The following is a 25247-nucleotide window of genomic DNA, read 5'->3' as shown; positions in this document are numbered from 1 at the left end:
AACCAATGATGCCCTTCTAACCCTAAGCCTATTGTTGACAAAATATCTGTCCCCTTCACTTTAGGAGTAATATAAAGAATTGTTTTAAATTGGGGTGACGGATATGGCTAATTGTGTGTACCCACTGGTTGAGGAAAATTATAATTTTTAGAACCTGTGCTTTGCTGCAACCTCATGGTGTATCTCGTCATTACAACCACCGAGGGATTTATATAACCTTCTCGGGAGCCGTAGATTTACGGTAAAGCAAGACGTGTATCTTGTTTTCGTAGAACAGGAAGAACATTTATCTGTGAATACGAACCAGCAACATGTACAGCCGATGCTAAGCTTTTGACCTATTAGAATAAACTATAACCTATTTCTTTAAAATCGGTTACTAATGTATTCGAGGAAGGATGTCGTCCGAGTTAATGTTAGACTTCGAGACTCAAGAACAAGAAATGATGAACAGTGAAACTGGCACCATGTCCATCGACCAGGATGGCGAGTGGGGTAAGCAAGCGTCACTTGCCAACAGCTAACGTTAGCTAGCTAGTGTAGCGTTACAGCGAGACACTTACTCCTCGGAAATGTGTACCACAAATGTCAACATGTTGGTTGTGTTTACGATGGTTATAGTCGATCGAATGAATGTTCTTCATTTGCCTGCTTGTTGCTAACATTGTAGCTAGCTAGTTGTTTGGCAAGCTGGCTAGCTATAACTGCCTCAAGTCAGTAACCGCTATCGCCCACTTGTAGCTGTTGCCATGTCTAAAAAGAGAACGTTTTACAATCTGAATTCTCTACAATCGAAGTTAAATTATTTGTAACCATTATCTCTGCCCTGTGCTAGCTAGCCTGTTAGGGGGTTAGGGTTATGAATTCGCGAGAAGAGATTTTAAAAAAATGGATTACAAAACGTCTTCTCATTTTAGTCATAGATATGGCTAGCCTTAGCCCAACATGTACTCTTGGGAGCCAACTGTTACATTTTAAGCAAAGATAGAAAATTGAGACAGATATTTGACCGGATGTATAAATGTGAAGCATCCGGTTGGTGTTTCCAATCACTACCAAGTTGGAGCGAGATGGATTTTTGGCCGACATTCTGCTTATTTACTCATCGATTAAACATTTGATCTTAGTGCAGTTTTCTGTTTCTAAAACTAGAATCTATTACGAACAGAGCGGACACATGCTTGTAGACTTTACCCTTTACCAAAGTTTCCCCAAAATTGCGTTGTTTAGAAGGAGTGTACTCGCACTTCACAGAGTAGGCCTTCCCTAACGGAAATATGCAAATACATGCTAGAACGCGCCAATCGGCTCTAGTCTCTGCCCACTTGGTGTAATTTGCTCCCATTAGAAACGACATGCTGTGTGGTCTTGCTTGGGTTAGTTGTAAAAAGCTTTGCCTTAATGTTCAAGAACTTTACGTTATTTTCAGAGGTAGACTGGCTCTGGTGGCCAAAACACCCAAATCGAAACGTGAATCGATTATCAATTGCGATAGGGTTCTAGAAACATAAAGCCCTTTACTTTAATATCACATCAAAATCATTTCACTAATGCAAAATATACACTTACTGTACACAGTTTTAACCGGCTTTATCACAGTTGCAGCCAACTTAATTTTTCAGTGACAACACGTTTCTGGTGGCCTTCTTCAGTTGCACACAGGTGTTCAGAGCATGCTAGACAGCTAATTTCCACAGGTGGCTTTGTTTTACGGCTGTCTTCCGTAAATATGTGCTGTAACGAGCGTAGGGGCTCTTAACACAACTCCCTCATACAGAAGATACCTTGGTCCAATGACTCTTATGTGTTATTGTAATGGATGTGAAATGGCTAGCTAGTTAGCGGGTACGCGCTAGTGGCATTTCAATCAGTTACGTCACTTGCTCTGAGACTTAAGTAGGGTTTCCCCTTGCTCTGCAAGGGCCGCGGCTTTTGTGGAGCGATGGGTAACGATGCTTCGTGGGCGACTGTTGTTGATGTGTGCAGAGGGTCCCTGGTTCGTGCCCGTGTCGGGGCGAGGGGACGCCGTAAAGTTATACTGTTACATTATGTAATGGAACTGAGAGTCATGGTCAAATCAAATGTATTGGTCACATACATGGTTAGCAGATGTTATTGCGAGTGTAGAGAAATGCTTGTGCTTCTAGTTCCCGACAGTGCAGCAATATCTAACAATTCCACAACAAATACCGAATACACACAAATCTAAGTAAACCATAAGAATGTATACATATGTGGATGAGCAATGGGCCAGGCTAGCCTAAGACCTTTTAGAATCCAAGAGTGAAATGCTTACTCACCTCTCTCACACCTACAGGGTCATTGTGCAAAATGGTACACAGCATCATTGGATTTGTGTGCAACAAAAGTTCAACATTCACCTTCTGCTGCCATTTCTGCCAAGCCGTCTACACGTACAATTTGATGCATACGTTCGATAAATCCAACGTACGCACCAAACAGAACGCACTGGAACTGCCTCAACAACGCAATGCTGCAAGGAAAACATAGCGTTTCATTAGAATGGACTTCTGGTGTACCAAAACGCCATGGCGCTGTCGGTGTGATCGAGGCGTAACATGTAGGCTCTAGTGTTGTCACGATACTGGAATTTTGACTTCGATACCTTTTAGTATCACAATACTCGATACCATCACGATAATCTACCAAAACAACACCAAAATGATACCAGGGCTAAATAAGGCATATTAGCCAAAGTCACAGAATGGCACTTGATCCAGACAGATCTTTTGATTTCAATATCATTCATTACATTAGTCACTTGTTTTTTTATGTATTCATGAATGAATCAATTATACAATGTTTCGAACCACATAATAGTAATCATTTGTTTGAATAGTAAATCTGTAGTCTGTTGATAAACTGGGTAAATCAAGATGTAGCCACGGCCTATTCACAATACAGGTGAATGCATATCCAATAGGACTGTGTGCATGCATTGAGTTACTAGGCCTATTCACAATACAGGTGAATGTATATCCAATAGGACTGTGTGCATGCATTGAGTAACTAGGCCTATTCACAATACAGGTGAATGTATATCCAATAGGACTGTGTGCATGCATTGAGTTACTAGGCCTAGTCACAATACAGGTGAATGCATATCCAATAGGACTGTGTGCATGCATTGAGTTACTAGGCCTAGTCACAACACAGGTGAATGCATATCCAATAGGACTATGTGCATGCATTGAGTTACTAGGCCTATTCACAATACAGGTGAATGCATATCCAATAGGACTGTGTGCATGCATTGAGTTACTAGGCCTATTCACAATACAGGTGAATGTATATACAATAGGACTGTGTGCATGCATTGAGTTACTAGGCCTATTCACAATACAGGTGAATGTATATACAATAGTACTGTGTGCATGCATTGAGTTACTAGGCCTATTCACAATACAGGTGAATGCATATCCAATAGGACTGTGTGCATGCATTGAGTTACTAGGCCTATTCACAATACAGGTGAATGCATATCCAATAGGACTGTGTGCATGCATTGAGTTATTGAGCTTGTTCTGACTGATTTTTCATGGATGAAAATAAATCTGTTTCTCTTCCATTTGGGTCTTATTTTATTATGCTGATCAACAACATTTGCATAGAAGAAGTAATCTCTTTTATAAAAGTGTGCACCGTCTCTTTAAAGGGGCAATCAGCAGTTGCTACATCAATTTTTGGACTTATAAATGTACTGATATGTATCCATTGAGTCTTAAAGAATATAACTTATAAATGCCTCATGAGCTTAGTTCAAGTGTCATACCCTATCAGAACCCAAAATACAAGCTTGTTTTAATGCAACGGTGTAAACAAACACTATATAGCCTCAAAACATGGTTAAAAATATCATTTTGATATCATGGATGGTCAGTCCTTGCATCCACACCTCTGTCTATGAATTTGTGTTTACATTTCTCCAGCCACATCCCTCAGCTTTTCACTGTACCAGGGGCGGGGATGCGGGTTTTGTTATTGTTTCTACTGCTGATTGCTGCTTTGAGACCCATGACATTTACACACAGTCTGTTCGACGCTCGAGCAAAGATGATCTTGACTGGGGGAGACAAAGTGAACGAATAAAGTTTTTGGTGACAATCCGCTTTGTAATTCCAGCAATATTTTGCGTTATTGTGTGCATCACAAACAAGGTAATAGGGTAGTGAAGTGATGTTAGCTTCAGCTGTAAACTAGCAAAGAAAGCTAGCCTATAAAGCTAGAAGCTACCGGTGTCTTCTTGCATTGTAAAGTGTTCTAGCCTTTAATGGACCATTGTTTTGGGAACAGTAATTAACCGTTTCAACATTTCTACATGCCGTGTTGCGTCGATCAAGTGAGTTAACTTCTGTGCAGCATAATGTGATGCAGCCCAGACTCCCAGTGGTTCCCCAGGACAGACTAGAGTCAGTATGAGAGAGGAGATAACATGATATAGCCCAGACTCCCAGTGGTTCCTCAGGACAGACTAGAGTCAGTATGAGAGAGGAGATAACATGATACAGTCCCAGTGGTTCCTCAGGACAGACTAGAGTCAGAATGAGAGAGGAGATAACATGATACAGTCCCAGTGGTTCCTCAGGACAGACTAGAGTCAGAATGAGAGGGGAGCTAACATGATGCAGTCCAGACTCCCAGTGAGTGTAGTGGTTCTTCAGGACAGACTAGAGTCAGTATGAGAGGGGAGCTAACATGATGCAGCCCAGAAGCATTGTCTTCAACGAGATCCGAAGGGCCACAGTGAAAATTGGTTATGTTTCCTCATGGTCAAAATGAACAAAAAATAGTCCTCTATCCCTTATTTCTTTGTGATTTTTAGTGAACTGGACATTTCAAGAAAATGTACTATGAATGTAGATCCATTATGTCTACACAGTTTAGATTTGGTTTTAGTCATTTTACAGCACATTCCAATTTTTTAAAATGTTTTTATTTAACCTTTATTTAACTAGGTAAGTCAGTTAAGAACAAATTCTTATTTACAATGACGGCCTAACCCGGATGATGGTGGGCCAATTGTGCGCCACCCTATGGGACTCCCAATCATGGCCGGTTGTGATACAGCCTGGAATCGAACCAGGGTCTGTAGTGATGCCTCTAGCACTGAGATGCAGTGCCTTAGACTGCTGCGCCACTCGGGAGCCCTTACAAACAGGAAAACGTAAATGGAATGTTTACTAATTTGATTAAACAAGTGGGCCGTCAGTTATGCAGTAACAATGTGTAAATAATAAATGAATAGCCGTATCTATGACATAAAAGAAGCCGTTTACAATATGAATTCTTCTTTGTAGCCCCATATGGCTAAACTGTGATTAACTGTCTGACCTGACGTTGTGGATAACTATCTGAAACATGTCAAGACATCTGTTAAACCAGCCTTTGATGAAAACGGTAGTTAGTCTTTGGCGAAGGCAACTAAAGTATTGTTTTCATGTAAGGCTACTGTATTGTTTTCATGTAAGGCTACTGTTAAATCAGACGTGTGTGTGTGTGTGTGTGTGTGTGTGTCTCAAGCAGACATCAGCCTGTTTGACGAGCTGGACAACCTTGGAGATGCAGACGAACTTCTTCAGGCCTTGGAGTGCGTGGGATATGTGAGTACAGGACTACACAGACACACTCTAGGCAACACTGTTCCTTTAAAGTGGAACTGACAAGCGTTTTAACTACTTTGCAGATATGAAACAAACAGACAATCATAATATCAGTAAAAGAAAATATCAAATTCCCAGTTTCTGCTACAAAAACAATAGGTTCTATTTGATTATAGAGTAAGGTATTGTTGGCAGAATAGATGGATGTGGTTCAATGCATGATTCATATAATTCACCAATAAATCTCTTGGGAAGTCCCACAAATATTGCTATCAGGTTTTAAATCACAGCTGGCCTGTTAACATTGTTTGGTTCCTCCAGCTATTGAGGAATGCACTGTTTCAGTTTCAAAGACTCAATCTTTTTGGGTAAAAACAGATGAATCTAACAAAAGCTGGGAATGTCAAGACAATCAAACTAGCAATGGCAATGATCCCAGGTCAGTCGTACCATGGCTAATAGGTTAGCTTATCTATTTAGTTAGCTATTTATTTACCAAGCTAAAAACAAAAACGGAGTGTAATGTTAGCTAGCTAGCTGCTGGGAGGATGTTGTCATTGGACGAGTGGGTGATTGGCCGACTCCCCTCCTGAGAAAGATATATCGCCCAGCCCTTTTAGTGTTTATAGTAAACGATGCCAGGCCCGTGTGGTAAATGGCTTATTTGCATATAGGCCTACTCTAGCTCTGATTGGCTATGGCACAACGGTCTGTGTAGACTCCGGTACTGGACAAGACAGATGTTGTTGTTTTTTCATTAGGTTTTATTTACTGCAGTGTCTATTAATTGTACCAACGCACGGCCACTTTCCCACTATATATATTGCTATAGAATTTTCACAAATGCCTTTAGTATACATCATTTCCAAACATTCTATGAATTACCATATCTAAATGCTCCCTTGTCATAAAATGTTTTTTTTAAAGTAAAAAAGCGTCATATTCTTCCCTGGGGTTGTATATGAACATATTTTTTTTAACAAGATTTCATGTTGCTAAAACACCGTCAGTTCCACTTTAGAAAATCGTAACAGACCAGATTCACAGTGAACCATGATAATGTGAAGTACAGTGATTGTGTGTGTGCTCTGTTTAACCCTCTAGGCCGGCGATGCCCCTGACCTCGACTTTGACATGGACCTGCCTCCCTGGAGCACTGACACAGGTGTGTCTAATACCGGTCTAATCAGGTCTATGGTATAAGGTGATAATGTATTGGACAAAAATAGTTTAAACATGTCAGTACCAGTATTTCTCTCGTGTAAATTTGAGTGTGGACTCTCTCTCTCCTGCCCATACCATGAGCTCTGTGTCCTTGTCTGCAGATGGGGATCTGAGTGTGGACTCTCTCTCTCCTGCCCATACCATGAGCTCTGTCACCTCGCCTGCATCCCGAGAGGCCCTGTCACCTTACTCCATACAAGTAAGTCCCCTGTCTCTTTCCAGTGTGTTTCACTGTAGGTCGTTTTGCATTTATGTGTTTGACGTGCCTATTTCCAGTGTGCGTCTAGGCCCATCTGTGTTAGTTTGTGTGTTTTCGCCCCACATGGTGCCATTACACACGTTGCTACCTCTGCCATCTGCTTTCGCAATCCACACACACACACACACACACACTTGAGCACCTCATTAAGGAAGGTCTGAAGCACCTTGTCAGACTAATTATCCACCATCTGCCAGAGGTGTGGCCCCGCCCCCTCGTTAAAATGAGGTGATGACAACTCTGGCCATATTAACATAATGTAGCAGGCAGTTGTTTTCACAGCATGTCAGAAAGAGGACTAGATCTACACTGCACACTGTTTATTTCTCCTGCCATTATGATCAAGGACATTTGTGCTTACACCTCAAAGATATTTTGGATGTTGCCAAAGGCATCAGTCTTCAAGAACTTTGTAGTTCCTTTTAGCAAGATTTTCGGTGGAGGTAGATGGGGCCTTCCTTGGCCATACATCTATACAATCGACATTATAACACAAAAATATTTTTGTATTTTTGCTGTGGTGGCCACAATTTAGCAGTGGTGGCCACAATTTAGCAGTGGTGGTGCGCTGTGTCTAAATGCATGGAACACTGGATCTTCAGGAGGTAATGTAAAACCCCATACAGCAGTGAAGCATGATGGCCCATCTCTCTCTGCTTCCCTCTACAGGATGATCTAGCCCTATCTCCTCAGCCCTCTCCTGCCGTCTCTGTCTGCTCCGAGTCCAGCGGCTTCTCAGAGCCCCCCCTGGCCAAGAGGGCCCCCAAGAGGACCAGTCAGGCCACGCGAGGTCAGACAGACACCTCTCCATCATCCTCCTTTTCTTTGATATTTTCTTTCATATCAGGCTGCCATTTCTTCCTGTAGTTACATTGGCTTTCAGTGAAAATACTGTGTCACTCTCCCTCGCTAGTCTGTTTCTGATTTGGAAATATGTTATTGATTGACTTTGTTACTTTTTCCCGATCCATTAAAACTATGACGACTCAAGCCAAACATTAGTACAACCAAACAACAGATGTTTATTGGTTCAATTCCATTCGCCCTGCTTTCAATGGACCAAATATTTTGTGATGATACATACAATGGCATCTGGAGGGGGAAGAAAGCTCCATTTAAAAAAATGGAAACAGTTATGAATTATGATCCGTCTCACAGTCAAGCCAGCCCAGGCAGTGAAGAGGCCTATCCAGCTCACCCCCAAGGTGTCCATCCAGCCCAGACCAGTTGTAACAGCTGTACCCCAGCACGCCGCGGGCCCTCTCCAGACCATTATCATCCAGCCCCTGCAGACCACCCTGGTGCCTCACCCTGCTGTGGTCAAACCTGCCCCTGTCAGCATACAGCCAGCGCCACCTATAGGTGAGTTTAAAACTGCACTCAAATACATATTATTAACTGGGTGGTTGGAGACCTGAATGCTGATTGGCTGAAAGCTGTGTTATGAGACACTATACCACAGGTATGACAAAACATTTTATTTTTACTGTTCTAATTATCTTTGTAACCAGTTTATAATAGCAATTATAAACTGGGTGGTTCGAGCCCTGAATGCTGATTGGCTGACAGCCGTGGTATATCAGACCGTATGACAACTTCTTTTTACTGCTCTAATTGTGTTGGTAACCAGTTTATAATATCAATAAGGCACCTCCAGGGGTTTATGATATATGGCCAATATTCCACGGCTAAGCGATGTATCCAGGCACAACGCAATGTACCACAAACAGGAGTTCCAGGAGCCTGGTGCAGAATACACAGCGTTTCTCCCTCCTGATATTGACTGATACCATTTATTTAAATAATAAAAAATAAAAAAGACAATACAAGTAAGTGTCTACAAACATTTTTATTGCAGTGCCAGGTCTCTCTCTCCATTCAGAGACATCAGTATCTAGCCTGTCTGTCAGTGTGCCAGGTCTCTGTCTATTCAGAGACATCAGTATCAGAGACATCAGTATCTAGCCTATCTGTCAGAGTGCCAGGTCTCTCTCCATTCAGAGACATCAGTATCAAGCATGTCTGTCTGGACTTCATCACATCATCTTGCAAGTATCCATGTCCTAGCTCCATACATGTTTCTGTGAACACACACACACACACACACACACACACACACACACACACACACACACACACACACACACACACACACACACACACACACACACACACACACACACACACACTGTTCTATTACCAATGGCAGTTATCACCTGTTTGTGTTTCAGATATTACATATGCTATGTTGAAGACTGAACAGGTCAGATAAAACCTACCCTACTATGGGTCTCCCCATCAAACGACTCAGGCTGCCGTCGGACAAAAAAGCATCTCCAGTCCAGCTGTAGAAATACAGTAGGCAGAGTTGATCAGTGAAACACAGAATGAAAAGGCTGTTGCTATTACTGGACTGCGTTATTAGTAATCACCTCACTGTGGACGTGTTGAGTGCCAGGTCTCTCTGCATCTCATGCATCAGTGAACACACAGTCACTGTTCTATTACCAATGGCAGTTGGGGATAGGTGACATGACACACACAAACAGATACTATGTTGAAGTTTAAACCTGTCAGACTAAATTTACCTAATTCTGTTCTCCCCATTGACGACCGTTGGAAAGCAGGCAAGAGGTAACGCTGGAGATAAGGTCTTTGCCAGAGCCCCGATTGATGGCCATAGCAGTGTAGATTAGCACCTGGGCCCTCAAAGATACTGGTTGGTCACACACACACACACACACTGATTACATTATCTATGGTGGTTATGACTAGCCTGGTGGAACCAACCTGATCACTGCCTTTGCATTTCTATTTCACGTCAAAGATCATAAAATGTGAAGTGAAATAGAATGTTGAACACAGTGATCAGGCTAGTTCCACCAGGCTAGGTTATACCCTGGACATTATATGGTGATCAGGATGGTTCCACCAGGCTAGGTTAGACCCTGGACATTATATGGTGATCAGGATGGTTCCACCAGGCTAGGTTAGACCCTGGACGTTATATGGTGAATACAGTGATCAGGCTGGTTCCACCAGGCTAGGTTAGACCCTGGACATTATATGGTGATCACAGTGATCAGGCTGGTTATACCCTGGACGTTATATGGTGAACACAGTGATCAGGATGGTTCCACCAGGCTAGGTTATACCCTGGACATTATATGGTGAACACAGTGATCAGGCTGGTTATACCCTGGACGTTATATGGTGATCAGGCTGGTTCCACCAGGCTAGATTATACCCTGGACATTACAGTGCCTTGCAAAAGTATTCATTCCCCTTGGTGTTTTTCCTATTTTCTTGCATTACAACCTGTAATTTAAATTTATTTTTATTTGGATTTTATGTAATGGACATACACAAAATAGTCCAAATTGGTGAAGTGAAATGGGGAAAAAATTGTTTCAAAAAATTCAACCAAAAAAAACGCCGGAAATGTGGTGCGTGCATATGTATTGACCCCCTTTGCTATGAAGCCCCTAAATAAGATCTGGTGCAACCAATTACCGTCAGAAGTCATATAATTAATTAGATTGAACACAGGTAGACTTTATTTAAGTGTCACATGATATGTCACATGATCTCAGTATATATACACCTGTTCTGAAAGGCCAAAGAGTCTGCAACCTCACTAAGCAAGGGGTATCACCAAGCAAGCGGAACTATGAAGACCAAGGAGCTCTCCAAACAGGTCAGGGACAAAGTTGTGGAGAAGTACAGATCAGGGTTGGGTTATAAAAAAATATCTGAAACTTTGAACATCCCACGGTGCACCATTTAAATACATTATTATAAAATTGAAAATATGGCACCACAAACCTGCCAAGAGAGGGCTGCCCACCAAAACTCCTGGACCAGGCGAGGAAAGCATTAAACAGAGGCAGCAAAGAGACCAAAGATAACCCTGAAGGAGCTGCAAAGCTCCACAGTGGAGATTGGAGTATCTGTCCATAGGACCACTTTAAGCAGTACACTCCACAGAGCTGGGCTTTACGGAAGAGTGGCGAGAAAAAGACATTGCTTAAAGGAAAAGAATAAGCAAACGAGTTTGGTGTTCGCCAAAAGGCATGTGGGAGACTCCCCAACATATGGAAGAAGGTACTCTGATCAGAAGAGACAAAAATTGAGCTTTTTGGCCATTAAGGAAAACACTATGTCTGATGCAAACCCAACACCTCATCACCCCGAGAATATCATCCCCACAGTGAAGCATGGTGGTGGCAGCATCATGCTGTGGGGATGTTTTTCATCGGCAGGGACTAGGAAACTGAAGGAATGATGGATGGCGCTAAATACAATCAAATTCTTGAGGGAAACCAGTTTGGACAATGACCCTAAGCATACTGGTTAAGCAACACTCTAGTGGTTTAAGGGGAAACATTTAAATGTCTTGGAATGGCTTAGTCAAAGCCCAGGGCTCAATCCACTTGAGAATCTGTGGTATGGCTTAAAGATTGCTGTATACCAGCGGAACCCATCCAACTTGAAGGAGCTGGAGCAGTTTTGCCTTGAAGAATGGGCAAAAATCCCCATGGCTAAATGTGCTAAGCTTATAGAGACATACCGCAAGAGACATGCAGCTGTAATTGCTGCAAAAGGTGGCTCTACAAAGTATTGACTTTGGTGGGGTGAATAGTTATGCAGTTATATGGTGAACACAGCAATCAGGCTGGTTCCACTAGGCTAGGTTATAGGGCCGAGATGGTACCATTATCGCAATATATTTTCCATGGCAAAAATCTAATCTTTAACCTGCTGTATGTAAAGTATTGTTGCTATAGATACATGTGACTCTGGATGACATCATGATGTCTGTTTGCAACATTAGGGATGTTTTCCAAAAGAAGTTAAATCAGCGTCTTGTTTTGTTCCCTTACCACGATTACTAATGAGCGCCACGATTACTAAGGAGTGCCACGATACTGGTATCGTCCTGGGTCTACTAGGTAATACTCTGGACATTTATATGCATCTAAGATGTAGAAAATAATCAGTTTACATAAATTATCTAATGTGTCAAAGTAATGAAGTGGGTTACTTCCTGTATTTATACAAATGATGAGCCTTTGAAAGCTGTTGCCACTGACAGGTGAAGGTTGCTGGCAGTATACTTGCCAGCATGTGGCTGACTGATCTATTTATAGGAATGCTCACAGCCAGGGCATGTCTGCATGATGCTGATGAGCCCCCTTGCTGGTCTTCTCTATGCTGCATGTTCGGCTGAAAACTGGACATCTCTCGAACCACTGCAGCATGCAATCTCATGAGGTGGTGTGACAGTGTGATATAATAGACAGCCAAGTGGTAAATTGCAAAGAAAGGACAAATATTTTTGCTAATGCACTTCACAACCAAAATGACTATATTTAGTTGTATCTGCTTGGCTGGAGAATTAGCCTACTAGTTTATCAACCTGGTTAGTTTTGAATACAACTTTTAATTTTTTCTTTTCTTTTTTACATAACACACATTACCTGTCGTTGTTGATCAGGGCAGTAACTCGGGTCACTATCAGAGGCCTCATGATAGCGTGTCCTTTTCATAGGAGTTGAGGGAGACTGGCAACAGCAGAGGAGGTGTCACAAGGGTACTTGTGTTGCATGACACTTTTATTCTGAGGTCTTGCCTGACCAACTGTGAAAATAGCAAGTTAATTAAATTATTTTTGGAGGTCGCTAAACCATTGCAATCACATTGTTGGACATGTTATGATACCCACCTTTGCTTCTCTGGTATGCCGGCATCCGTTCATGACCCGGGGATCAGTCTTACACTTGGTCTAACAGGAAAAACAGGGTCAACGATTGTCATCATCCCTCAATTATAAACATATTTTGAGAAATAACGTAATCTCGTTTGTAAACTAATTCTATGATTTACAGATGTAGACTGACCGGCTCCAGATGGGATTAGATTCAGGCCGGTAACGCTGTTACACTGTGCAACCAACGGTGACATGTTCTGCTATGGCCCTGCGTTGGTTTGAGTTTGTTGCTGCCAGTACACTGTTGTAGTCCTAGTCAGACATACATTAGCTAATTCTACCATCGCTGCATCCAATATTTATTTGTGCACCAGACATGGGTTGCTCCTCAGAGGCTAATGTGACTGTTTCGTCTAAATTACACTAATTTAGAGTGGAATGGAAATACAATGACATAGCTAAAGTAGGCAAATAAATAGTAGGAAACAGCTAGCAAAGTTTGTCAAAAATAGCTACCGATGCTAATGTTAGCTAGTTAAAATACAGGGGTCCCCTCAATCTTAGTTGGCTAGCTAACGTCAGCTATGATAGAGATAATGATGATCAAAATATACATCACCAGCAGTCTATAGTCTAGCAACCGGTATACTCACCACCACAGGTTGGTCAATCCGTATAGGGATGTTCAGTCTCAAACGGCCGTGATCCTTTTGATTTCAACGTTTTGGGGGAGACGGAGCCCCATTCTATGGGTTTATTTTTCTGTCCCGGGTTCCCCCGGTGGGAGGAGTTTGATCCGGGTAAAAAAGTGATTGCATTCGGTTTGGAACCGGGCTGCCTCCCGCTCTGGCCGACGGCAAAGTCGTCTCAAAACAAATAATAATCACGTGGAGTGATGAGTAGGATTCAGTGTTTTCACATGCAGAAGTGACTGCTTTTGATAACGTGTTATCTGCCTTCCCAGTGAAAACTAGTTTTACAATTTAAACACTTATTTTATGGAAAAGTGATGTATGTTTCTGGACGATGCAACTAGCTTGCTTGTAGACAACATGACCAAGCGGAGCAGATTAGTTTACTGTTTGATTTGAGAAGGGTGATCTTCCCTCCATTCTTTCACGCGTTGACGTGGTGGTCCATTGTCGGTTCAACGCGGCCAGTGTAATAGGAAGCACAGTGAGCGGAGGGGCAATTTGCACGTGGAGCTTGGCGAAAGGAGGCATGATATGTTGACATTGTATATAAAAACCCAACCTTAATTTACTCGTTCTGACGAGGTTCCAAACTCAGTTTTAAACTGCCTTTATGACCAAACATTTTCCTATTTACACTCTGTAGTCAATTATGACACTATAATAAATGTTTCGGACTCATATCGATGCCACGTTGGTTTTTAGGGGCAGTCGATCTGTAAAGCATTAGGGAAGTTTTGGGTGAGTTTGGGAGGGTGTTGTGTATCGTTGGCCAGCAGGTGTCACCCTATCTCTACTTTCGTTGACCCTCTTTTTAGGATCTGTGTTTAATAATTTGTGAGTCAATGTTTTAGTAGTGTTTCCTTACCTCGGCCCACCAGCCTGTGTTTCATTCAGACCTACCAATCAGATCCTCTTCCTGATCTTCTACCTCAGCTGAGTCTGGGCCAATACAAACAGTTATGCCACAGTCTGCCCGGGACTAAAACAACACTGGAATATCTGACCTCTGTAGTCTTGAATGTGAATTTGAACCACAATCAAAACCCATTTTTAGTTTAGAGTTTGAATAGAACTTTCTCTCTAGATCAGGGCTCTCCAACCCTCTTCCTGGAGAGCTACCGTCCTGTAGGTTTACACTCCAACCCTAATCTAGCGCACATAATTCTAGACAATTAGCCGGTTGATGAACTGAATCAGGTTAGTCACAACTGGGGTTGGAGTGAAAACCTACTGGAGGGTAGCTCTCCAGGAACAGGGTTGAAGAGCCCTGGTGGGTGTAAACCTACAGGAAGGTAGCTCTCATGGAACAGGGTTGGAGAGCCCTGGTGTAAACCTACAGGAGGGTAGCTCTCATGGAACAGGGTTGGAGAGCCCTGGTGTAAACCTACAGGAAGGTAGCTCTCCAGGAACAGGGTTGAAGAGCCCTGGTGGGTGTAAACCTACAGGAAGGTAGCTCTCATGGAACAGGGTTGGAGAGCCCTGGTGTAAACCTACAGGAGGGTAGCTCTCCAGGAACAGGGTTGAAGAGCCCTGGTGGGTGTAAACCTACAGGAAGGTAGCTCTCATGGAACAGGGTTGGAGAGCCCTGGTGTAAACCTACAGGAGGGTAGCTCTCCAGGAACAGGGTTGGAAAGCCCTGGTGTAAACCTACAGGAGGGTAGCTCTCCAGGAACATAGTTGGAGAGCCTTGGTGTAAACCTACAGGAGGGTAGCTCTCCAGGAACAGGGTTGGAGAGCCCTGGTGTAAACCTACAGGAGCGTGCAACAGAACAGTGTACTGTCTAAACTCAGTTTGTTGTGTTTATGAAATAGTTTTCATTAATCATAGCTAAAGTTTGTATTGCTATGGATTCCCCAACGCTGTTAGCCTTTACGGCTGGGATCTCAAGTTTGTGTTCCTGTTAAGTAGCAGTTAGCTGCTAGCCGTCATGGAAACGGAGCAGGCTAACGCTAGTAGTGCTAACCCTTCTAGTGTTTTTATCCACGACTGGGCACAAATGCTTCAGGTGTGAGACGATTTCCACACGATCACAAGATGAAGATAAGGTGGAACTGAACAATGGACAGGGATTTGTCTGCCCTAAATGCACCACCATCAAGCAACTCAGGGAAGAGATCCTCCAGCTGCTCGCTTGGCTGCGAGAAAAGGATTAGCTGCTTTCTAAGTACACCAACCTTGCTGTAACCCAGGCAAACCGAATCTCATTTTGAAATCCCTCCTGTAGCAAAGCTGTCAATGAGTCAGGAGGCGTTAATCTGTCCCAATCCAACTGACAGATGTTCAGCTCAACTCCACGGCCCCATGTGAGACTGGACACTCGCAAGGCATAGGAGATCAGGGAGGCAGTCTGGCCACCCTGTTTCTATCTGAGAAGATCCGATCCAGCTATCAAAGAGCTTTGCCCCGAGACGGACCTAGCAGTCCCGTGAGTCAGCACGGATCCTGGGAGTATACCACCAGCTGGCGGCCGCCCAGTGGCACCCTCTCCACGACCACCACAGTTCAGCAGGTCGCTGACTCAAGACAGAAGGGTCTCGGGCCATCTTCCACCTTCCTGGGGTTTCCGACATCATCTGCTGGTGCTGTTGCTGGTGCTAAGAGTCGGGCTAGCCTGTCTCAAAGCCTCCCCCCCCCCCCTGCCCAAGACGTTCCCATCCTGCTCCCCCTCTTCCCTCATCTGATTCCATCAAGACCACCATCATTGTGGACAGCTCGATGGTGAAAAATGTTGGCCTGCCTACGATCTGTGGACCGACCAAGATCACCTGTCACCCAGGAGCCTGTGTCCATGACAACAACTCCCTCCTGCCCACAGTTCTGGCCAACTACTCCAATATTGACACCATAGTCACTCACATACAGAACCAGTCAACATTTTGGACACGTCTACTCATCCCAGGGTTTTGTCTTTTTATTTTTACTATTTTCTTACATTGTAAAATAATAGTGAAGACATCAAAACTATGAAATAACACATATTGAATCATGTAGTAACCCAAAAAAGTGTTAGACAAATTAAAATATATTTCATATTTGAGATTTGTCAAAGCAGCCACCCTTTGCCTTGATGACAGCTTTGCACACTCATGGCATTCTCTCAACCAGCTTCACCTGGAATGCTTTTCCAACAGTATTGAAGGAGTTCCAACTTGTTGGCTGCTTTTCCTTCACTCTTTATTTTAAAAATCATTGTGTTGGGCAATTTTAATATTCATGTTGACAAAGAGACTGACTCCAGTCATTGAATTCATGACTATTTTGAGCTTCATGGACCTTTTCCAACATGTTACTGGGCCCACCCATAACCGTGGCCATACTCTGGACCTGGTTATTACCCAGGGCTTTCTACTGTGCCCACCCATAACTGTGACCATACTCTGGACCTGGTTATTACCAAGGGGCTTTCTACTGGGCCCACCCATAACCACAGCCATACTCTGGACCTGGTTATTACCAAGGGGCTTTCTACTGGGCCCACCCATAACCACAGCCATACTCTGGACCTGGTTATTACCAAGGGGCTTTCTACTGGGCCCACTCATAACCGTGGCCATACTCTGGACCTGGTTATTACCAAGGGGCTTTCTAGTGACATATCCTCTATTGTTGATGATGCTTTATCTGATCACTGTTGGTCTTTTTTACTACCTTGTTGCCCGGCGCAAAGAGGAATACTGAACACATTATTAAGAAACGCTATCTTACCTCTGAAGTTGCTACAGATTTTATTGAGTTAATGAACAATACTCCACCACCTATTGTGCCTTCCTCTTGTGATGATTTAGTTGATAACTTTAGCAAATGAAGGACAACCATTGATGCCATAGCTCCAGTAAGGTTGAAAAAAGCCACATCCAAATGGAGAAGCTCCTTGGATGAGTGAGGAAACTAAATCAATTAGAAAAGTGGAGAAAGTCAAAGGTCCATTATGATTTTCTGAGAGCAAAACTTGGCATATACAGTGCATTCAGAATGTATTCAGCCCCTTTCCCTTTTTCCACATTTTGTTACGTTACAGCATTATTCTAAAATTGATTAAATAAAATGTCCTCATCAATCTACACACAATACCCCATGATGACAAAGCGAAAATCAGGTTTTTAGAAATGTTTGCAAATGTATTCAAAATAAAAACGGAAATACCTTATTTACATAAGTATTCAGACCCTTTGCTATGAGACTCGAAATTGAACTGAGGTGCATCTTGTTTCCATTTATCATCCTTGAGAAGTTTCTACAACTTGATTGGAGTCCACCTGTGGTAAATTCAATTGATTGGGCATGATTTGGGAAGGCACACACCTGTCTGTATAAGGTCCCACAGTTGACAGTGCATGTCAGAGATAAAACCAAGCCATGAGGTGGAAGGAATTGTCCGTAGAGCTCCGAGACAGGATTGTGTCGAGGCACAGATCTGGGGAAGGGTAACAAAACATTGCTGCAGCATTGAAGGTCCCCAAGAACACAGTGGCCTCCATCATTCTTAAATGGAAGAAGTTTGGAACCACCAAGACTCTTCCTAGAGCCGGCCACCCGGCCAAACTGAGAAATCGCGGGAGAAGGGCCTTGGTCAGGGAGGTGACTAAGAAGCCGATGGTCACTCTGACAGAGCTCCAGAGTTCCTCTGTGGAGATGGGAGAACCTTCCAGAAGGACAACCACTCCTCAGTAAAAGGCACATGACAGCCCGCTTGGAGTTTGCCAAAAGGTACCTAAAGGACTCTGACCATGAGAAACAAGATTCTCTGGTCTGATGAAACCAAGATTGAACTCTTTGGCCTGAATGCCAAGCGTCACGTCTGGAGGAAACCTGGCACCATCCCTATGGTGAAGCATGGTGGAGGCAGCATCATGCTGTGAGGATGTTTTTCAGGGACTGGGACACTAGTCAGGATCAAGGGAAAGATTAATGGAGCAAAGTACAGAGAGATCCTTGATGGAAACCTGCTCCAGAGCGCTCAGGACCTTAGACTGGGGAGAAGGTTTACCTTCAAACAGGACAACGACCCTAAGCACACAGCCAAGACAATGCCGGAGTGGCTTCGGGACAAGTCTCTGAATGTCTTTGACTGGCCCAGCCAGAGCCCAGACTTGAACCCGATTTGAACATCTCTGGAGTGACCTGAAAATAGCTGTGCAGCAACGCTCCCCATCCAACCTGACAGAGCTTAAGGGGATCTGCAGAGAAGAATTGGAGAAACGCCCCAAATACAAGTGTGCCAAGCTTGTAACGTCATACCCAAGAAGACTTGAGGCTGTAACCGTGCCAAAGGTGCTTCAAGAAAGTCCAGAGTTAAGGGTCTGAATACTTATGGAAATTCAGTTTTATTTTTGCGTTGTCATTATTGGGTATTGTGAGTGATTGATGAGGGGGGGGGGGGGCAATTAAATACGTTACAGCCTTATTCTAAAATGTAACAAAGTGTGAAAAAAGTCAAGGGGTCTAAATACTTTCTAAATGCCAGACGGGATCTGATCGCTAATCATTTGAGAGAAATCCTACACCTGCAAACCTACTGTATATGAACTTTCCTCCACATCGAAATGTGGTGAGTTTGCGGAATATTTTAGAGATAAGATAACAAACATTAGGCTGGGTATCAGTCAAGATAGACCTGATAAGAATTTTGATATGTGCCCTAGCCTACCACGCAAAGGTACTAGGGAGTTATTTTCCCTGGTTGACACAGACATGCTCAGCAAAGTGATATCACAACTTAAGCCTTCTATTTATTTCAGAATCTAAAATGACACCTAGGTTTTCTTTCAAAAACAAGGACATTTCTAAGTGACCCCCAACCTTTTGAAAGATAGTGTATATGGCTCACAACTTCCTCTCTAACTAAATCAAGAAAAGACAGAGTTACTTATTGTTTGAGCCAAAGTACAGAGAGAGAATCTGGCAGCACATTTTAATTCACGGGAAATAAAGATTAAACACCAGGTTAAAAAACCTGTGTGTCATTTTAGATTCTGAACTAAATTTCAAATCACACATTAGGAATGTGACCAAAATAGTTTTTACCACCTGAGGAACATTGCAAAGGTGCGGCCATTTCTCTCTCAGGCTGGTACAGAGAGACTCATTCCATGCTTTTATTACAAGCAGGCTTGACTACTGTAATGCTCTCCTGTCTGGTCTACACAAGAAAGCCATTGGTCAACTGCAAAACATACAGAATACTGCAGCACAGATACAGACCAAGACCAGACAGAAAGCACATATTACACTGGTTTTAAAGTCTCAACACTGGCTGCCTGTGAGTTTTAGAATACATTTTAATATTCTTCTATTGGTTTTTAAATTAATCCATGATTGTGCACCCCAATACATGTCAGACATGCTTTAAGTTATGTACCCAGTAGGTCCCTCAGGTCCACTGGCCTTTTAACTATCCCAAAGCCTAGGACCAAGAGGCATGGAGAGACAGCCTTATAACTATCCCAAAGCCTAGGGACCAGGAGGCATGGAGAGACAACCTTATAACTATCCCAAAGCCTAGGGACCAGGAGGCATGGAGAGACAACCTTATAACTATCCCAAAGCCCAGGACCAAGAGGCATGGAGAGACAACCTTATAACTATCCCAAAGCCTAGGACCAAGAGGCATGGAGAGACAGCCTTTAACTATCCCAAAGCCTAGGACCAAGAGGCATGGAGAGACAGCCTTTTAACTATCCCAAAGCCTAGGACCAAGAGGCATGGAGAGACAACCTTATAACTATCCCAAAGCCCAGGACCAAGAGGCATGGAGAGACAACCTTTTAACTATCCCAAAGCCCAGGACCAAGAGGCATGGAGAGACAACCTTTTAACTATCCCAAAGCCCAGGACCAAGAGGCATGGAGAGACAGCCTTTAACTATCCCAAAGCCTAGGACCAAGAGGCATGGAGAGACAACCTTATAACTATCCCAAAGCCCAGGACCAAGAGGCATGGAGAGACAACCTTTTAACTATCCCAAAGCCTAGGGACCAGGAGGCATGGAGAGACAGCCTTTAACTATCCCAAAGCCTAGGACCAAGAGGCATGGAGAGACAGCCTAATAACTATCCCAAAGCCTAGGACCAAGAGACATGGAGAGACAGCCTTTTAACTATCCCAAAGCCTAGGACCAAGAGGCATGGAGAGACAGCCTTTAGTTACTATGCCCCCAGCCTCTGGAATACCCTCTCAGGGGGGCTGAGGGGGGACCAGGAGGCATGGAGAGACAGCCTTTAGTTAAAATGCCCCCAGCCTCTGGAATAGCCTCCCAGGGGGGCTGAGTGGGGACCAGGAGGCATGGAGAGACAGCCTTTAGTTACTATGCCCCCAGCCTCTGGAATAGCCTGCCAGAGGGGCTGAGTGGGGACCAGGAGGCATGGAGAGACAGCCTTTAGTTACTATGCCCCCAGCCTCTGGAATAGCCTCCCAGGGGGGCTGACACTGTGGACGTATTGAAGAGATCAACATACCTTAGCTTTGCTTTTCCTCACTGTGCTTTAGTCTTTCAATTTTTATTGTTATTCCTTAGTTTGTTTATCCGCTGATGTTTGTTGTGAATATTTCTGTTTTTATTCATTTTTTTCCCATGTCTGAAATGTGCTGTATAAATAAAGCTTGATTTAATTTGGTAGCTCTGCTCTAGATCTACTATTTGACTTGCTAAAGGAAGCAGTCCTCATCTCATCCACGTTCCTTTATCAGCGCTGTAGCTTTGTCTAATCTCATCACCATGAACGCTGACAGGTCATTTAGCAGGAGACAGTGCCAGTGTTTCTGTGTGACGGATGGTTCCTGGCACAGAGAGTGGTTTGACACTGCACTGTGGGCCGCAGCTTTAAACCATGGATATGGTGTTTTATAAACATAGTATTGTATTACATTAGTATATATTACCGTGAGACCGTCTATTGAGAAATCTAATCATGTACACAGACAGACAGACATGTTCCATTTTTCTGTCTGTTCTTCCCTCCCTTTAATACAGGTAGGAGGGGAGGAATGTGACCGGTCATTGACCCTGATGGTTAATATCTGTCCAGTTAGTTCCTCAGTGTTCAGTTCTCCTACAGGTGGGGAGAAGGGAGTTCTATTAAAGCTCAGGGGTTAATGCAGGGTCGCTGAGAGGTCAGAGGGTAGAAGGAGCTCTGGGTGCACTCTGCACAGACAGTAGCACTGGGGAAAGGGGGACCGCTTTTTAAGATGGACCAGACAGTAGCACTGGGGAAGGAGGACCTCTTTAAGACGGCCCAGACAGTAGCACTGGGGAAGAGGGGCTGCTGATAATATCCAGACTGACTCCCAGCTGTCACAGGTGACCAAGTGCTCTGTTGTTTGTGTGGTTAGCGACTGGCGAGGAATACCGAAACACACAGCTTATTATTTAATAACAGCTCAGTAAAGGGTACAGTATATCATCTAAGTGTTGTTTGTCCCCTCCTAACAGGTGGTCCGTTGGTGCTGTGCCAGCCGGCCCAGGTGCTGCAGATCCACACGCCACAGGCAGTCACCGGGCACCTGGTTACCATGCCAACACTGACCCAAGAGAGGCCCGCCCCCATTGCAGTCACACTCCACAGCCCTGGCTCTGACGAAGATGTAAGTGTGTGTGCCTTGTCTGCTGTGTGTGTGAGAGTGTGTGTGTGTGTGTGTGTGTGTGTGTGTGTGTCCGTCCTACATGTCTGTGTTTGATCATGCTCGTATGCCTCTGATTTCATTCTCCTTTCCACAACAATGGAAGACTGTATCTCCCTCTGAAGACTGTATCTCCCTCTGTGGTGCTGGTTTCTCTTCACTTCAGTTCATTGATTTTAATTCCTGGGTGAAATACGAAAAAACAAAATGGCAGCTAGAAAAAACTAGCCACCATTATTATTTATGATGCTGTCAGTCTTTTTTCTAGACTGACAGAAACTAGATTCGCAGCATTCAGGATTGACATACAGCTGAGCTTAATGTCAAATCAAATTTTATTCGTCGCATGCGCCGAATACAACAGGTGTTGACCTCACAGTGAAATCCTGAATACAACAGGTGTAGTAGACCTAACAGTGAAATGCTGAATACAACAGGTGTAGTAGACCTTACAGTGAAATGCTGAATACAACAGGTGTAGTAGACCTCACAGTGAAATGCTGAATACAACAGGTGTAGTAGACCTCACAGTGAAATGCTGAATACAACAGGTGTAGTAGACCTCACAGTGAAATGCTGAATACAACAGGTGTAGTAGACCTTACAGTGAAATGCTGAATACAACAGGTGTAGTAGACCTTACAGTGAAATGCTGAATACAACAGGTGTAGTAGACCTCACAGTGAAATGCTGAATACAACAGGTGTAGTAGACCTTACAGTGAAATGCTGAATACAACAGGTGTAGACCTTACAGTGAAATGCTGAATACAACAGGTGTAGTAGACCTTACAGTGAAATGCTGAATACAACAGGTGTAGTAGACCTTACAGTGAAATGCTGAATACAACATGTGTAGTAGACCTCACAGTGAAATGCTGAATACAACAGGTGTAGTAGACCTCACAGTGAAATGCTGAATACAACAGGTGTAGTAGACCTCACAGTGAAATGCTGAATACAACAGGTGTAGTAGACCTCACAGTGAAATGCTGAATACAACAGGTGTAGTAGACCTCACAGTGAAATGCTGAATACAACAGGTGTAGTAGACCTCACAGTGAAATGCTGAATACAACAGGTGTAGTAGACCTTACAGTGAAATGCTGAATACAACAGGTGTAGTAGACCTTACAGTGAAATGCTGAATACAACAGGTGTAGTAGACCTTACAGTGAAATGCTAAATACAACAGGTGTAGTAGACCTTACAGTGAAATGCTGAATACAACAGGTGTAGTAGACCTTACAGTGAAATGCTGAATACAACAGGTGTAGTAGACCTTACAGTGAAATGCTTACTTACGAGCCCCTATCCAACAATGCAGTTGAGAATAAGAAATAAAAGTAACAAGTAGTTAAAGAGCAGCAGTAAAATAACAAGAGTGAGACTATGTACAGGTGGTACCGGTACTGAGTCAATGTGGAGACTATATACAGGGGGGTACAGGGTACAGAGTCGATGTGCGGGGACACGGTTAGTCGAGGTAATTGAGGTAATACGTACATGTAGGTAGAGTTATTAAAGTGACTATGCATAGATATTAAACAGAGTAGCAGCAGAGTTAAAGTGGGTGGGGAATGCAAATATTTTGGGTAGCCATTTGATTAGGAGTCGGGAGTCTTATGGCTTGGGGGTAGAAGCTGTTTAGAAGCCTCTTGGACCTAGACTTGGCACTCCGGTACCGGTGGCCATGCAGTAGCAGAGAGAACAATCTATGGTGGTTGGAGTCTTTGACAATTTTTAGGGCATTCCTCTGACACCGCCTGGTATAGAGGTCCTGGATGGCAGGAAGCTTGGCCCCAGTAATGGTACTGGGCCGTACGCACTACCATCTGTGGTGCCTTGCGGTAGGAAGCCGCCGTAATGAACAGCTTGCTAGTCAGAATGTGTTGCAGTAATGGAACAGCTTGCTACAGTCAGAATGTGTTGTCGTAATGGAACAGCTGGCTACAGTCAGAATGTGTTGCAGTAATGGAACAGCTTGCTACAGTCAGAATGTGTTGTAGTAATGGAACAGCTTGCTACAGTCATGGAACAGCTGGCTACAGTCAGAATGTGTTGTAGTAATGGAACAGCTTGCTACAGTCAGAATGTGTTGTCGTAATGGAACAGCTTGCTACAGTCAGAATGTGTTGTCGTAATGGAACAGCTGGCTACAGTCAGAATGTGTTGTAGTAATGGAACAGCTTGCTACAGTCAGAATGTGTTGTAGTAATGGAACAGCTTGCTACAGTCAGAATGTGTTGTCGTAATGGAACAGCTGGCTACAGTCAGAATGTGTTGTAGTAATGGAACAGCTTGCTACAGTCAGAATGTGTTGTAGTAATGGAACAGCTTGCTACAGTCAGAATGTGTTGCAGTCATGGAACAGCTTGCTACAGTCAGAATGTGTTGCAGTAATGGAACAGCTTGCTACAGTCAGAATGTGTTGCAGTAATGGAACAGCTTGCTACAGTCAGAATGTGTTGTAGTAATGGAACAGCTTGCTACAGTCATGGAACAGCTGGCTATAGTCAGAATGTGTTACAGTCATGGAACAGCTTGCTACAGTCATGGAACAGCTGGCTATAGTCAGAATGTGTTACAGTCATGGAACAGCTTGCTACAGTCATGGAACAGCTGGCTATAGTCAGAATGTGTTACAGTCATGGAACAGCTTGCTACAGTCATGGAACAGCTGGCTACAGTCAGAATGTGTTGTAGTAATGGAACAGCTTGCTACAGTCATGGAACAGCTGGCTACAGTCAGAATGTGTTGTAGTAATGGAACAGCTTGCTACAGTCATGGAACAGCTGGCTACAGTCAGAATGTGTTGCAGTAATGGAACAGCTTGCTACAGTCAGAATGTGTTGTAGTAATGGAACAGCTTGCTACAGTCAGAATGTGTTGCAGTCATGGAACAGCTTGCTACAGTCAGAATGTGTTGTAGTAATGGAACAGCTTGCTACAGTCAGAATGTGTTGCAGTCATGGAACAGCTTGCTACAATCAGAATGTGTTGTAGTAATGGAACAGCTTGCTACAGTCAGAATGTGTTGTAGTAATGGAACAGCTGGCTACAGTCAGAATGTGTTGCAGTAATGGAACAGCTTGCTACAGTCAGAATGTGTTGTAGTCAT

General features: G+C 43.6%; 1 protein-coding gene and 1 long non-coding RNA gene across 3 annotated transcripts in view; one reads left to right on the top strand and one right to left on the bottom strand.

Moving 5' to 3' along the window:
* Positions 1–225: 225 nt before the first annotated feature.
* The window catches only part of atf6 (activating transcription factor 6), a 105262-nt gene continuing 80240 nt past the window's right edge, over positions 226–25247 (top strand). For both annotated transcript variants that reach the window (XR_008761902.1, XM_055943820.1), the window contains exons 1-7: positions 226–495; positions 5545–5621; positions 6726–6786; positions 6947–7044; positions 7774–7894; positions 8263–8466; positions 21939–22090. Coding sequence is in view for 1 of the 2 variants with exons in the window: in XM_055943820.1 (XP_055799795.1) it covers positions 399–495; positions 5545–5621; positions 6726–6786; positions 6947–7044; positions 7774–7894; positions 8263–8466; positions 21939–22090 (810 nt within the window). In the remaining variant the exon portion in view is untranslated. The remainder of the gene's footprint in view (positions 496–5544; positions 5622–6725; positions 6787–6946; positions 7045–7773; positions 7895–8262; positions 8467–21938; positions 22091–25247) is intronic.
* LOC129869423 (uncharacterized) lies at positions 8935–13684 on the bottom strand. The gene is made up of 5 exons (XR_008761903.1): positions 13468–13684; positions 12830–12889; positions 12585–12744; positions 9384–9449; positions 8935–9185 (listed from the first exon to the last, which is right to left on the bottom strand). It is a non-coding gene; the product is annotated as an uncharacterized LOC129869423 (long non-coding RNA).

Source organism: Salvelinus fontinalis, chromosome 14 (assembly GCF_029448725.1).
Source record: "Salvelinus fontinalis isolate EN_2023a chromosome 14, ASM2944872v1, whole genome shotgun sequence".
In the NCBI taxonomy this organism is placed as follows: domain Eukaryota; kingdom Metazoa; phylum Chordata; class Actinopteri; order Salmoniformes; family Salmonidae; genus Salvelinus; species Salvelinus fontinalis.
The sequence above is the reverse complement of the archived record's forward strand: the minus strand, read 5'-3'. Positions and strand labels throughout refer to the sequence as shown.